This window comes from Miscanthus floridulus, chromosome 10 (genome assembly GCF_019320115.1).
Source record: "Miscanthus floridulus cultivar M001 chromosome 10, ASM1932011v1, whole genome shotgun sequence".
NCBI lineage: Eukaryota > Viridiplantae > Streptophyta > Magnoliopsida > Poales > Poaceae > Miscanthus > Miscanthus floridulus.
Genome location: NC_089589.1, coordinates 77,459,847 through 77,476,012, shown reverse-complemented (window position 1 = coordinate 77,476,012; position 16,166 = coordinate 77,459,847). Strand labels below are relative to the sequence as shown.

At 48.8% G+C, this 16,166-nt stretch overlaps 1 protein-coding gene across 1 annotated transcript; it reads right to left on the bottom strand.

Moving 5' to 3' along the window:
- Positions 1–2,085: 2,085 nt before the first annotated feature.
- On the bottom strand, positions 2,086–3,155 carry LOC136486248 (probable carboxylesterase 17). Its single transcript, XM_066483126.1, has one exon. The coding sequence runs from the start codon at positions 3,112–3,114 to the stop codon at positions 2,086–2,088; it is 1,029 nt and encodes a 342-aa protein (XP_066339223.1). The 5' UTR covers positions 3,115–3,155.
- Positions 3,156–16,166: the final 13,011 nt, after the last annotated feature.

Genomic DNA, 16,166 nt, shown 5'->3' with positions numbered 1-16,166 from the left:
AAATCACCTATTTTCTGAGACGGTTGACTTAAGCAACCATCCCAGAAAATCATTTTTTCAGAAGCGGTTCTCTTAAACAAACCGTCATTAAAAATAGATATATTTTCAGTAACGGTTTACTTAATAGAACCGCCCCTAAAAATGTATTTCTATGGTTGATTTTTAAGCTACAGGGCTCCCTGGGATAGTTCAGTGTTCAGCCTACCGGTTCAACCACAAATACCGGAGGGTGGCGAGAGAAACGAAAATCGCTAAAACCGGTGAAAATCGGTTCAAATTTCGGTCCTAAATTTCAAATTTTTTTTAAATTTTAGATAAAATTTAAAAAATCTGAACGAAATGGAATCAAAATTACCGGTATGTACATTTACCGGAGGTCACCGATAGAAACGAAAATCGCCGAAATTTCGAACCATGGTATAGTTACAGATGGTTTGCTAAGTAGACCGTTCTTGAAAGAAATATAAGGCGTTCCTAAAAATTATTTCTGTACTAGTGGTAAAAACTGAATTGGCTGCTAATCGCATCAGAGAGAAACAAAACATGTACCTTCTCCTACCATGCATAAGTCTACTCGCACCTCAAGGTTGCTACGATATCAAGCTAGATGACAATTTCATTGAAAAATACCCACGCATACGACGTGTCAGTAAAATATGTACCAATAAATTAAAGCTGAACTAATATAAAAAAGCATCCACGAAATTAAACTGTCGACGGAGAATACATCTCACCTTTTCTAATCAGTATTAGTGTGGGGTCAAACTTCAAAGGCCATCCAATTGGCGTCACAAGTCTTCTTCCAGCGAAAAGAACAAGTATCCCAGTGCGATGCTGCTTAATGAGAAAACCAATAGTTGTGTCAGATCCATTGACTTACTTTTGCAGCCATTAATTTACACTAAACGTGGAAGGATAATATTGTCTAATACCGCTAGCAAACAGTTTTATTAGATTGGCAGATTACATTTGCTGCATCCTGCATGACAGAGTACTACCAGATCGGATTTCTAGTATTTCTTGCAATCGCCTTATCAAGAGTCTAGAAATCATCAATTTATAGAGACGAGTATGCAACCACATCATATAAATCAATCTAGGGACAGTTATGCAACCACCATAGAAATCAATTTCTAGGGGTTTCCGACCACGATTTCTTGGTGCAATTGATATGTGGTGACAGTAAAAACCTTTCAAAAAAAAACCCAAATCTGCTTTAAAAATAACAATTTTAAATCTTGGCTATCTTTTTATTAACTTCCTTGAATCTTGTAATGAGTATTTAGGGATCTAGATGATCTCAAATGAAAAAAATAACTACTAAGTTGTAGATCTCATCAAGTATTATAACTTTTGTATAGGACATGTTTTGATCCAAGGTCGTTTAAAAAAATCAAAAGGTTGAATTTCAGAATATGAGAAATCATATATTTGGGACCCCAAACAATTTCAACTTAAAAAATTATTAGCTATAAAGTAGTAGATCTCATCAAACACTATAACTTTGACATAAAGTTCATCTTTATTTGACTTCATTTGAAAATTTTATAATGTTTTTGTACGTACTGCACCTATTTTTAAAGGTGAGTCGCATTAATAAACCGTGGCGAAAAATCGATTTCAAATCATGATCGGTGTTTTCAATGACCCCTAAAATTGCGTTTTTATTTCCTAGAGCTATCTCTAACATCAACTCTCCCTAAAAATGGAGAAAATGTCTAGGTGCAGTTGGTAACAACAATCATCTTTAGAAATCAAGGTCCGTCTCTCAAAATAATTTAAGATGCGGCTTTTTCACCAACCATGGCTGGAATAAAATGTGACGCCTCTAAAATTGTTTTTAACTAATGTTTGTCATATTAATATAAAACTTATAAAGTATCAATTTTCTTATATGTAATAAACATTCAACATGCCATGGGTAAGAAAAAGTATGCTTATTAAGTAGAAGCAAATTAAATTAACGCAACTATGATGAGTGAACACGCTGCTTGCCACAATGTCGATATACACGATGATGAACAAACTGGAAAGATAGATAGATGATACAAGCACATGACTGTGGTAGCGTGGTTGAGCTTCCTATCAATGGTGATTGATGAAGTTTTTGATCGCATGAATTAACTCCTTTGTTCGCATCGATGTAAGCCGATCTGACTTCACCGCTAAAAAGTTGAGGTAGAAGATGTGCGTTACCGCTCCTCTACTGACCTTCGTCTCCACCTCCTTCCCAGCAAGCACCATGGCCTTTCCATAATCCACCTGCGGATCACGAAGCAAATCCTTTTCTGCAACCATGAGCAGCAATGGCGGCATCGCAACATGTTCGACTGCCTTGGCTGCGAGCTCCGGGGACGTGTAGGGGCTGTCCTTAGTGTCCCCCAGCGGCAATCCAAGCGCCAGGAACTTGTCCACCATCTCCTGGGTCAAGAACGGGCTCGGAGGGTTCTCAAGCTCCGACCGGCTCTTCTTCTCCCGGGCGAAGCCCGGATGGAGGAGCACCCCGCCGGCGAGCTTCACCGGGTGGAGAGCACCCATGCCGTCCCTGCCAGCACGTGCGGCTACGAGGTGCACAAGGTTGCCGCCAGAACTGTCGCCGATGAGGATTACACGGGAGAAGTCGGCTGCCTTCCGGAGACGTTCCACCGGTGCAGAGTAAGCGACGTTCTTGCCGCACGCGACGTCGCGGAGCCAGAGAAGCGCGTCGTGGCCGGCGTCGATGGCAGCTGGAAGGCGGTGCTCGGGCGCGAGCGGGAGGTAGACGGAGACGATGCCGGCGACTTTTAGCTTGGCGGTGAGAGGAGCGTAGAAGTTGTGGTAGAGCGCCCACGTAGGGCGGGAGACGCAGAAGCCGCCGCCGTGGAAGTGGACGAGGACAGGTCGCCGGGATCCACCTGCAGCCGGCTCCTGTAGGTAGAGACGGACTTCGATGCCGCGGTCGGTGGCGACGTCGTGGACGGTCACGCCGGCGCGTGGCTCCGTGTACGGTGGGACGATGTCGGTGAAAGGCTCCCCTCCCGGCGGTGTCAGCCGCTCGACGGTGCCGTCGGAGTAGATGCGGAGCCAGCCTGTTACTTCCTCGACGACCGTCCTGTTTGGGCTGGCCTGCGCCATGGTTCTCGTGGCTAGTTGAGCAATTGTCGCTAGCAGCAGTAGGAAAGAGAAGAAATCATAAGAGCACCAGCTTCTTCGGAAGCTCATTTTCAGAGACTTCTGGTGGAAATGGAATGCAAGTCTGGTGTGAGATTCCTGAAGCGGAGTGGTGCCCATAATGGGGTCGATGCAGCTGAAGATAACATGTGTTCAGTGTTGACTTCAGAAGAGATTGGAGATGCCGTTTTTATATATTTACGGGATGTATATATATCAATATGACGTTCAAGTAGCACCCTCAAGATTAGCATATTCACTACGGAAACAGATCATTTGCCGAGTGCAACTTTCTTTGCCGAGGGCTAAAAGTCGGGCACTCGGCAAAGAGCTATTTTATCGAGTGCCGCACTCGGCAACGATATACACTCGACAAAGAAGGCTTTGCCGAGTGTCAGGCACTCGACAAAGCCAGACACTCGGCAAAGGCCCTTTTTGCCGAGTGTCAGGCACTCGGCAAACCTTGGCATTCGGCAAAAAGCGGTGTCGGGTAACGGCCGCCGTCTGCCGTCCAGGTTTGCCGAGTGCTAGCGGGTAGGCACTCGGCAAACCACTTTTTTGCTGAGTGCCAGACCCTGACACACGGAGAAGCATAACGGCAAACTATTGTTTTCCCATTTTTGAACTCCAAAATTTTTCTTGAGTCCTCCTACGGTACATGAGACTCCATGTTAAAATTTGGTACATTTTTATGGCTTTTTGCTATATTTAGTTAATTTATTTCATTTAATTGAATTTTTTTCGAAAATGCAAATTTGAACTTCACAGTGCATCGAATAATAGAATTTAATGATTCAAAAAATGATATTCATGGTATTGAGTGTTGTGTGAGGCCACATCCAGGAACGGACCCAAAATTTCGAACATCTTGTTCATGAAACATGACCACTGAACTTGCGGACGAATTGTTTTTAAATTCTATAAAATGCAAACGAAGTCCGAAAATCATGAAACTTAGTCGAGATGTCATGATATCGTATGTGGAGGATGTGATAAAAATCTGTCCTGGTTTGTAAGCATCACTACGTGATACGTGCACCAAACCTTCTCAAATTTTAATCACATCCTCCACATACGATATCATGACATCTCGACAAGTTTCATGATTTTCGGACTTCGTTTGCATTTTATAGAATTTAAAAACAATTCGTCTGCAAGTTCGTGGTCATGTTTCGTGAACAAGATGTTCGAAATTTTGGGTCCGTTCCTGGATACGGCCTCACACTACACTCAATACCATGAATATCATTTTTTGAATCATTAAATTCTATTATTCGATGCACGCGCAGTTCAAATTTGCATTTTTCGAAAAAAATCAATTAAATGAAATAAATTAACTAAATATAGCAAACAGTTAGGGAAATGTACCAAATTTCGACATGGAGTACCAAGTACTGTAAGAGGACTACAAAAAAAGTTTGGAGGTCAAAATACAAAAAAAAATTGGTTTGTCGAGTGTCATCTTTTGACACTCGGCAAACATACTCTTTGCCGAGTGCCAGATGCCAGGCACTCGGCAACGTGTTCCCTTTGCCGAGTGTCCATAGGGACACTCAGCAAAGAGCGTGCCAATTTTTTTTAAAAATCTCCGCCCGGCACTCGACAAAGTGGTATTTTAAAAAAAACGATGCAGTGCGGTTTAAGGTTTAGATTTCAAAAAAAGGAAAACACGTTTGCCGAGTGCCCTGATCTGGCACTCAGCAAACCGGCAGCCCTAGTCCTTTGCCTCGTGCCAGATCGGGGCACTCAGCAAACGGCCCATCCACACTCAAACCGGCCAACCATTACCTCCCTCCCTCCCACACACGCACACACGCGCGCCGCCGTCCCTCCCCGCCCCGCGCCGGCCGGCCCGCCGTCCTGCCCCGCCACACGCACGCCCCGCCCGCGCACGGCGGCGCGCCCCCACCGGTGTGCCCCCACAGCCTTCGCCCGCCCGCCGCTGACGCGCCCCCACCCGCCCCACCCCACCGACGCGCCCCTGTCGCTCCACTGCCGCGCATGGCGGCGCGCCACCGCCGGCCCGCCCACACCGACGCGCCTCCGCCGGCCGCCCCGGACACCGTGGCTTGCCGGCGCCTGCCGCTCCAACCCCGCGGCCCGTGCCCCGGCCCTCTCGGCGCGACCCCGGCCGTCCTCGGCGCGCCCTCGACCGCCATGGCCATCCTCTCCCATCCCCGGCGCGCCTCGGTCGACCCCGATGCCCCGACGCCCTCCCAGCCTCCGACACCATAGGTGAGTAGTAGAGTAGCAGTGGTAGTATGTTTTAGTAGAAGTAGAGTTCGGTAGAGTAGTAGTAGGGTGGTTGTGGTGGTGGTAGTAGTAGTACAGTAGGTGGTTGTGGTTGTAGTAGTAGTAATAGGTGGTGGTGGCGGTGGTGGTTGTAGTAGTAGAACAGTAGAGTGGCGGTGGTGGTGGTGGTTGTAGTAGTAGAAGAGTAGAGTGGCGACTGGCGGTGGTGGTGGTGGTGGATGAATGTGACTTGGCAATGATATGTTGAATTGAATGCATATGTATATGTGGTTGTCGGCCATCGTGTCAGTATGTTTTTTTGCAGGTTTTGGGTACCTCACCGTGTAGGGGAGGTTCTACCAAAATTTTGAACTGAGATAGTATTTTGTTCTTTTTTTTTGTAGAGAAGAGTCGTCATAGCCGAGCTAGAGTATCTCAGTGATCCCGATCGTCTTCCTCGCCGCTGCAGGTCTGTCTGCACTGCGTCGCCTCGCCACTGCACCGACCCGCCATGGCCCCGCTAGTCTGACTCCACCGCCACCCTAGGTATAACCCCTCTTTCCGTATCATGGCCGTAGATCGCGTAACCCAGTTAGGCATCTCCTGATCGAAAGAGATATGGTTGGAGGTATACAGATCTTTGCATATCTACGATCATATCTGTTTTGGATTGTCCACATTTTTTGGACAGCCCGCGGATGCGTAGATGGGTTAGTTTTCATGGTCTGTTCTGATCCAAGATAGAGTTTTGGCATCACCTCTCTGTTGCGGATATGTACTCTTCTTTGGCAGGACATGTATTTGGAGAACAGCGGGGAGGTGCTGCCGAAATTCTATCTGGGATAGGAGTAGAGCATGGAGACTAACCTCATCTATGCATCCGCGGGTGGGATTAGGACCTATCCTCACCTATTAGACAGTAGGAACGCTATATAGATGCAATTGATGGTTACTTTGCTCGGTGATACATATGTTAGAGGATGGATGGCCGTCAGTGGATGTACACGGGCCAGAGAAGTCAGAGTGATTACACCAATGAATGGATGAACAAGACCAATGCTTTCTTGAACAATGCATTTGGCAAGGCTGCTAAAGGACATTGCCTAGTTTTGTGTCCCTGCAGCAAATGTGGAAACAGGAGAAGGGTAAACAAGGTGGAAATGGGTAAACATCTTGTGAAGAATGGATTTACGTCGGACTACACCCGGTGGGTCCACCATGGTGAAGCCCATCGTATGAGATAGGAGGTGGTGAGACCACGGGTGGAGGCTTTTGATGCTGATGCCGGGGGTAGCAGACATGTTAGATGACTTTCACCAAGGGCAGTTCGATGAGGGACGTGAGAAGGAGGAGATGGAGGCAGCCGCACAGGCGTTCTATGACATGATGGACTCAGCACAGAAACCCCTTCACAATCGGTCAATGGTGTCTCAACTAGATGCCATTGGACGCTTAATGGGGTTGAAGTCCGAGTTAAACTTGAGTCGAGAAGGCTTCGATAAGATGTTGGTCGTGATTGGCAACCTGCTTCCGGAGGGCCACATTCTGCCAAAGAGCATGTATGAGTCATAGAAACTCCTTCGTGCACTTAAGATGCCGTATGAGCAGATACAAGCTTGTCCGAAGGGGTGCGTCCTATTTTGGAAAGAACACGAGCATGCAAAGTTCTGTCCAAAGTGTAAATCCTCCAGGTACCTAGAGGTAGACTCTGATGATGGCCAGAAGAGGCAACTTACGATCCCCGTGTAAATCCTCCAGGTACCTACTACGGGTCGAAGCTTGGAGAGAGGAAAACCAAGAAAGACGCAAGAGAGATGCAGCTGACTCGGGAGCAGTACCTTGAGGTAAATGAAGAACATCAATATTGATTTGTTTTGAGATTAAGTTGGTTTAATTTGATCTTCTTATATGTCCAATAGTTGATGACGTGTAGATGATTCCCTGGTGGTGCCAAGCGTATCCCAAGTGTTGGGCGATGATGGTGGAGAGGTGGTTCACGGAGGAGTACCTCAAGATGCACAGGGATGCCCGGGACCGTCGTTTGCAGATGCAAGGTCCAGCACACCATCAAGGCAGCCGTAGCCTCGCCGGATACAAACAAGCATGGGTACGCAAATTCATTTATCTATTGTGACGCTCAGTTTTGTCTGATTTCTAATCATCGTGCTGTCTTTCTTGCAGTCGGCGTCCCATAGTGGCCAGGCTTGCTCGGACTTCCAGGCATGGTGTATGGCCCATAAGAGCAAGGTGACGTCCAACGTCTCCTTCAACCTGGAGGCATACATGAACCCGAGCGTCCACTCCCGCATCAGTGAGTACACTGAGGTGGCGAGGTCGCTCCATGGGCCAGACCACGATCCGAGCAACCAAGACTTCGATGGAGAGGCCGTCATGAGGGCAGGGCAAGGCAAGAAGCATGGGCGGTTCTGGCTTGGCGACGGCGTCATCGACACGACCTCTACTCCCTCTCTCTCCCAGATCCGAGCACGGAGCACGAGCAAGAGCCCGGCCATTCGCACACGTTCGACCGCTGCACAGCACCGGGTCGACGCATTCGAGGTTATTCCTGTTTTATTCGTCATACATTGATCTTTACACACCTTAATTAGCTTTGCATTACTGAAACATTGGAGTGAAATATTGCAAGCCCGGCTGGAACAAGAAATGAGGCAACGTTAGGAGCTGGAGGCCGGGCAGCAGAGGATGGCGGCCCAGCTGGAGGCCGAGCGGGCTGAGCAGTAGGCCCAGGCGTGGAGGCTGACGGACATTACGGAGTTCCTACAAGGGCTTGGGCAACACGTGGGCTTCTCTCTGTCAGCTGGGCTGTTGGTTCCACCTCCGCCTCCGCGTCCCCTGCAGCTACTCCTGTGAGTATGAAAGTTTTTTACTTTCGCTTGTGCTTTGCTTGTATGGCCTCTACCTTCCTAAATTAGCTATCCAAATAATCTTGTCTCACATGCAATCTTTTCTTCTTTGTGCAGTCTCCATCTGACGGCGGTTCGAATAATCCACCTCATGCACCTTCGAATGATGGAGCTGGGCCTTCACCACAGTCGCAGTGGCCGAGATGAGTGCACGTTGTATTTTTTTCATTTGTTGTTCACTTGATGATGGACTTGTGATATACTTGTGATGCACTTGTGGACTTTGATGGACTTGTGATGGACTTGTGGATTTATTTGGATGGACTTGAGCACTTATTATTATATATGTGATATATATTGTGATGGATGTGATATGTGCGGATGGATGTGTGGATGGATGAGATATATATGTGATGGATGAGATATATATGTGATGAATGAGATATATATGTGATGGATAAGAGATATATGTGATATATGTTTGTATGAATTTATTTGTCATGATGGAATGTAAAAAAAAATTAAAAATTGCCGTTTTGGGTCACTTTGCCGAGTGTTGCACTCGGCAAAGGACCCCGTTGCCGAGTGCCATAGTCACAGCACTCGGCAAAGCTAGAAAAATGGGCGCTCGGAAAACCATTTTTTAAGCGTTGCCGAGTGCCATGACCATAGTACTCGGCAAAGATTTTTTTTTTTTAAAAATCAAACTTTGCCGAGTGTCGGCTAGAGGGCACTCGGCAAAGAATTTTTTTTAAAAAAAATTCAAACTTTGCCGAGTGCCGGCCAGGGGCACTCGGCAAAGAATTTTTAGGAAAAAAAAACATCTTTGCCAAGGGCCGGATAGAGGGCACTCGGCAAAGAAATTTTTTTTAAAAAAATAAAAAATCTTTGCCGAGTGCCTGTAGGGTTGGCACTCGGCAAAGCGACCGTCAACGGGGCCGGCGCCGTGACGATCGTTTTTCCGCCCGAGACTCTTGGCAAAGCCTTTGCCGAGTGCCCGATGAAAGACACTCGGCAAAGAGGGCTTTGACGATCAATTTTTTGCCATGTGTTCTTTGCCGAGTGCCGCACTCGTCAAAGAACCTGAATCCAGTAGCGATTCAATGCTCGAGTAGAATATTAAAATTTATAACAATTTTCTTCACGCGTAATGTTAGAAGAAACATGTGCAGTGGTTAACTAGTTGGAGTTTTCCAATGTAGTAGTGGGAGTAAATTACGAAGTAGAAATATTTTACTTTATGACCGAAGAAATTAAACGCCACTACATATATAGCCCCAAAGAAAGGGAATAACACTCTATTGAGTATTATTGACGTATCAAATACATTATAAAATCATGCAACCGACGATGCCATCATTATGACATTATCTTGACTACCTAATGTTGGAGTGATGAAGAGATTTTCACTTGTCAACCATTGCATGTGTTGACGCTTAATTAGGTTACCATACCGATAAAGAGTTAGATTGATCGATGTAGGGTTTAGCCGACTTTTATGTCAACCGACGCCTAAGGTATGTTCGCACACAAACCTGGTGCCTCCAGCGATACGCGCGATATGCAAGACACGTCGCCAGAGGAACCTCGTTGGGAGTGTGATACACAAGATATGCCGACGAGATCTTTTGAAACCCGAAACCTCACATGCTCGGGAGGGACCCTGTTGGGGCATGCGGTGGCTATGGGCTGCCATAGCCGGCCTGACCACTCTAGAACTTCATCTTCATTGATCCACCAGCCATACAACAACGATGAAGAATGAGGAGAAGTGGTAGATGGGAAAGGAGGGTAAAAGAGAGGTAGTGGATTGGTATTTGTTAATTGGGTGTGTTGGGCACCTCAATCGGCTATGCCTCTTATATTTATTTAAGGAGGGGTGGTCTTATCCCATAAGTGGTCGAAACCCTTGCAAAAGACATCCAAATACAATTTAGATCTATTTCTGACGTCTTCAATATGTTTCCTAGCGGGATAAGATCCCCCTACTATATATAGGAATCAAACTTCCAATCATAAGAAAAACCAATCTATTACTTTTTTTCCTTTTCCCTAACTTTTTCAACCGCTTTTGTTCGACACGTCTCTCGACGAGATTCGGCGGCCTTCTAGGTGGCCTTGTCGATCCTTAGACAACCTCAATGTGCTCCTCCACGATGGGTCTTCATGGGAGCTATTCTCGAGCTCTTTAGGCGAAGAATGGGCTTCAAATCAACTCTACTAACCTGCTGGTCGATCCTGCTGATTTTGGGCTGTCCTCGCTGTAGGATAGGTTGTGTACGACTTAGGGTGTGCTAGCCCTTGCTGGTGCGTGACCCGGATCATCGGCCTCAACACATAGTTCAGGTCGGTCATACTGATTGTTCTATATGACCAGATGTCATTTTTATTAAGACAAAAGGCATATACTTGTTGAGGATAACTATTAGCAAGATAAAGTTGTTATAATACACATATTTGTCCAGCATTTGAAGATCTGAAACGACGATATTTACAACTTACTTTAATATTCCTGCCCACCTAAGATTTCATTCCTTAGATTTTACATCCGGTTGATTGCTATGCATCTGATGGATGATGGACCTAGGACAGTAAGACCTTTATTTTTTTCGAGATCACGTACGTTGACGCGTTTTTTATTAAGAGGGATGTTTTAATTGTTTACAACAGGATACTGCACCTCCAACGCGAGAAGCATAGCAGGGGCGGTGACCGCGCACGCGACGCTTAGACAAGCACACAAACTTGCACACACGAAATTGGCGTCTACATCTTGACTAATTTTGCTACCTGATGCTAGGCTAAGGCGCTCATGGGCGTGGCGAGGTCTCGGACACAAACGTCCGTCCACCACGTCGTGCGCAGTCCGGAAACAGCTCGCGCATCGCCTCCCGTTTGGAACTCGACAACGGCGCTCTGAATGTTTCGGAGAACCGAGCGGCAGTCCCAGCCTGAAGAAGGTACTGTCGTTGTCTCAAAGCCCCACCTTTTCAGCAGCATGTTCTTTGCCTGAACCTCCGGCCATCCCGCGCGTGGCTTGTCCGCAAGCCTAGAGCTCCTCCGTGGGATGAAGTCGGTATCCATGGGCACGGGAGACCCTAAGACTTGGCGGGGATTTGATCAGCGCCTCTCCCACCGGCAGCTTGAGGGAGCAGATGAAATCGTCGACCTGATCGCGGGCGTCCTCTAATGGCCTGGAGCCCATTAGCTAAAGCCCGCCCGGCGAGACAACATTTGGCAATGCAACGGGGGGCTGACAGGAGGCGTCGGGCCCATGACAGTTGTGCTAGCTCAGCCTCCATCGGAGCCCAGGTTCTTTCCACCTCGTTTGACCTGAAGATGATCTCTGACACAGGATCCAGTCCTGTAGTTTTCGTCACCTCTACTGGCATTGGAGCAGTTCGCGGCGTTGCCTGCATGGGGCGCGGCCATCTCCATGGGCAGCGCAAGGCCGAATGGCAGAATCTGGCGCTGCGCCCGTTCGAAACCTGAAAGCCGACGGTTGCTACTGGTCCCATTAGAGGGCATCCGATGGTCCACACCATGATGAGGCAATGGAACGGGGTCCCCCGGCCAGGGCCAAGAGAAACGCTCGTCCCGTCGCGCCATCGCCGAACTTGGAGGTCCTCGACCAGGGGCCAGAGCGGCCACAGCGAAGACCGGACACGGTGGCGTCCCCTGCACACCTGTGCCCCATCGACGTTGCGGACTGCCTGGGGCAACCCCGGCCCAAGGAGGACGTGGCCGCCGTCTACTCCGCCTACACCGACGATCGTGGTGGCCGGTGGCCTTGCAGCTAAAACATCGGGGCAACGACCGACACTGAGCCTTCAGATGGTTGGTGGCGAGGCAGTTGAAGCGTTTGCCCTCCAGGCCCCGACGCACGGGGCGGCGCGTGTCCAAGCGCGGACGACGCCGACGACGGCTGGCGATCTCCCGAAAGTCGTCAGCGTCAACCTGTCCAATCTGCCTAGGTGGGTGGACAACCACCGAAGCCAGGCGAAGCGAGGGAGCATGTGCGACCACTCCCGCTTCGAAGCCGGTGCAGGCCCGCCCTGCGTCTGCCAAGGAGCCCCAGGAGGAAATTGGGCATGACGGCGCAGACCACGTCCGCTGGAGCGGCTGCGCGCCCTCTGAAACTGCTTTCCTCGGACGTCTCCCACAGGCCACAGCTAGCGGAGCGGGGGAGCCCCCATCTGAGGAAGCATCTGAGTCGCTGAAGCGAAGCCTGGCTGCCGGCGATAGCACCAAGGATGAACCTGCGCCGGCTATGCTGAACGGGTTCAGGCCAAAGGACGACGAGGCCCGAGCCGCGGAACGCGCGGCGGCCGCCTGTTGAGGCAGACCCGCAGTTGGGTCCTCCCCAGGGCCGATCGGTTCTTCCTCCACGACTGGCACGGGATGGGAAGACAGTGTTGGCCCACAGGATCACCGCCTCAGGTGAGTCGACCACTCATCAGTCTTGCGGACCACAACAAGTGTTTTCGGATCACACACTATGGCTAGAGGTACACTACCGGATTCAGCTTCTTTGGGCACTCGGCAAATGCCGATATACACTCGGCAAAGGGCGATCGGTAAATAGTTTATCGGCAAAGACCTCTTTGCCGAGTGCACTTTATCGGGCACTCGGCAAAGCCTTTGCCGAGTGCTAATCTGACACTCAGGCAAAGAAAAGTTGCCGTGACGGCGAGCGCCACCGTGATGGCGGCTTTGTCGAGTGTCAAGGTCAAGCACTCGGCAAAGGTCGCCGCTTTGCCGAGCGCCGTTGACTCAGACACTCGGCAAAGGTGGCCACTGTGCCGAGTGCCACCGGCAAGACACTAGACAAATGTAGCATATTTGCCGAGTGTCCTATCAAGACACTCGGCAAACAAGCGACATTTGCCGAGTGCCTAGCCCAGTGGCACTCGGCAAATCTGTGATGTTTGCCGAGTGCAATGGCCTTTGCACTCGACAAAGCATGTTCCCAGATAGTCACTTTGCCGAGTGTCATGGCCATTGCACTCGGCAAAGTGACTGAAAACAGCCTTTTTATTTGTTTTTTACATCTCATCCAAACAAACAGAAGATATATATAACAAACATCACCAACATCATATATATATCATCAACAACACATATATATCACCAACACCACATATATATCACAAACATCACATATATATCACAAACGTCACATGTCTCACAATATATCACAAATAAGTTCACAAGTAATCCAAGTGCTCCATCATCTACAACCACAATTGCAAATAGAAGTAACATTAACAACCACAAGAATCTTAACCCAATGGCTAATGAGACTGATTTGGTGAAGGATTTGCTGAAGCATGAGGATCGTTCGATGCCGCCGATTGATTCTGCACAAAGAAGAATAGATTGCATGTGTGAGACAAGATAAATATATACCATACATAAATAAAACTTTCATACTCCACTAGGTTTGACCGTAAGCATGAACATACAAACTAAAACATTTATACTCATAGGAGTAGAATAGTGAGGAGGTGGAGGTGGCGGAACTACACCCGTAGCGGCGCCAAGACTTTGCATCTACTGAAGAATCTCCATCATCCTCCGCTGCTCGGCCTCCACCCTCTCTATCTTCGCTTGCATCTGCCCCCGTATCCTCATCTCTTGTTCAAGCTAGGCCTACAATATATTCACCCCAATATATGTGAAGCTGCGTCTTCTGGCCATCACTAGAATCTACCTCCAGGAACGTAGAGGATTTACATTTTGGACAGTACTTTGCTTCCACGTATTCTTTTCTAAATAGGATGCACCCCTTCCGGACAAGCATGTATCTGCTCATACGGCATCTTAAGTGCATGAAGGAGTTTCTGTGACTCGTGCATGCTCTTTGGCAGAAGGTGACCCTCCGGAAAGCAGGCTGCCAATAGCTGTCAACATACCATCGAAGGCGTCTCGACTCATGCTATACTAGGACTTTAACGCCATTATGCGTCCAATGGTATCCAGTTGAGAAACCTTTGTCTGGCTGTGAAGGGGTTTCTGTGCCGTGGCAAACATGTCGTAGAATGCCTTTGCGGTTGCCTCTGGCTCCTCAGTACATCCTTCAGCGAACTGTGCCTCGCTGATAGTCATTTAACATGTCTACTACCCCGGCATCAGCATCATAATCCTCGACGCGTAGTCTCATCACCTCCTCTCTCATACGATCGACTTCACCATGGTAGACCCACCAGGTATAGTCTGTCGTAAATCCATTCTTCCAAAGATGTTCCCCCATACCGTTCTTCGTTTGTCTTTTCATGTTTGCACATTTGCTGCAGGGACAAGCAAATTTTACTCGCTCCTTTAGCAGCCACGCCAAATGCCCTGTTCCAAGAAAGCATCAGTCTTGTCGATCCATTCATTGGTGACCTGACCCTGACTTGTGTGGCCCATGTACATCCACTCACAGTCCTCCATCCTCTAACATATATAGCGGCGAGTAATATAAACATCAATTGCATCTACACTGACGTTCCTACTATCTAGTAGGTGAGGATAGGTCCTAATCCCACGCGAAGGATTCGTAGATGAGGTTAGTTTCCATGCTCTACTCCTATCCAAGATAGAATTTCGGCAGCACCTCCCTGCTGTTCTCCAAATACACGTCCTGCCAGGGAGAGTGTGTATCCGGAGAACAACAGGGAGATGATGCCGAAACTCTGTCTCGGATCGGAGTAGACCATGGAAACTAACCCCACCTACGCATCTGCGGGTTGTCCAAAAAATGTGGACAATTCGAAAACAGATACGGTTTTAGATATGGAAATATCTGCATATTTCCAACCGTATCTCTTTTGAATAGGAGACGCCTAACTGGGTTACGTGATCTATGACCATGATATGGAAAGAGAGGGTTATACCTAGGGTGGCAGGTGGAGTCATGCTAGCGGGGCCATGGCGGGTCGGTGCAGTGGCGAGGCGACGTGGTGCAGGCAAACCCGCAGCGGCGAGGAAGGCGATCGGAGTCGCCGAGGTACTCCGGCTCCGCTCCGACGGGCTCTTCTCTGCAAAAAAAAAGAAACATAAAACTGTCAATACAAAATTTCGACAGCACCTCCCCTGCACGGTGAGGTTTCCAAAACCTGCAAGAAAACCAATGGCATGATGGCCGACATGCACATATATATGAACGACACGATGGCTGACATGCACAAGATTATATCCAACCACATATATATAACAATGTCACAACCACTCCTATGACTCCTACGACTACCACCACCACTACTACCGCAACTACTAGTAATACTACGGCGACGACGATGGTAGGGCATACCTAGTGGGCATCGTAGGGCGGCGGTGGTGAAGGGGCTAGGGCGCCGGTGGATAAGGCGACGGCTGGGGAAGTGCGGGGGATGTGGCAACGATGGCCGGGGCGCCTCCTCCTCGTCCTCCTCCTTCTTCCGCCATCCTCCTCCTCCTTCTCTTCCTCCTTCCTCCTCTCCTCCTCCTCTCTTTCTCCTCCTCCTACGGCGGTGCGGCGCTGCGTGGGCACAGGGGGGGCACTGGCGTGGGTGTGGGCACGAGCGGCGCGGGCGCGGGGGGCGGTGCGGGCGCAGGCGGCGGCGGCAGCAGCACTGGCGCGGTCAACGTGCGTGTGTGCGTGTGTGCGGTGTGTGTGGGCCGTCTATGCCGCTGGGGTTAAATCCCCCCTTTGCCGAGTGCCCCCGATCTGGCACTCGACAAAGTATTTTTTAATTTTTTTAATTCTCTGCCGAGTGCATCTTGCCTGGCACTCGGCAAAGAGGGTTTTCTTTAAAAAAATATTCTTTGCCGAGTGCCCACTGATCTGGCACTCGGCAAGGTATTTTTTAATTTTTTTAAATTCTTTGCTGAGTGCCACCCGGCCTAGCACTCGGCAAAGAGGGGTATTTTAAAAAAAATTCAAATTCTTTACCGAGT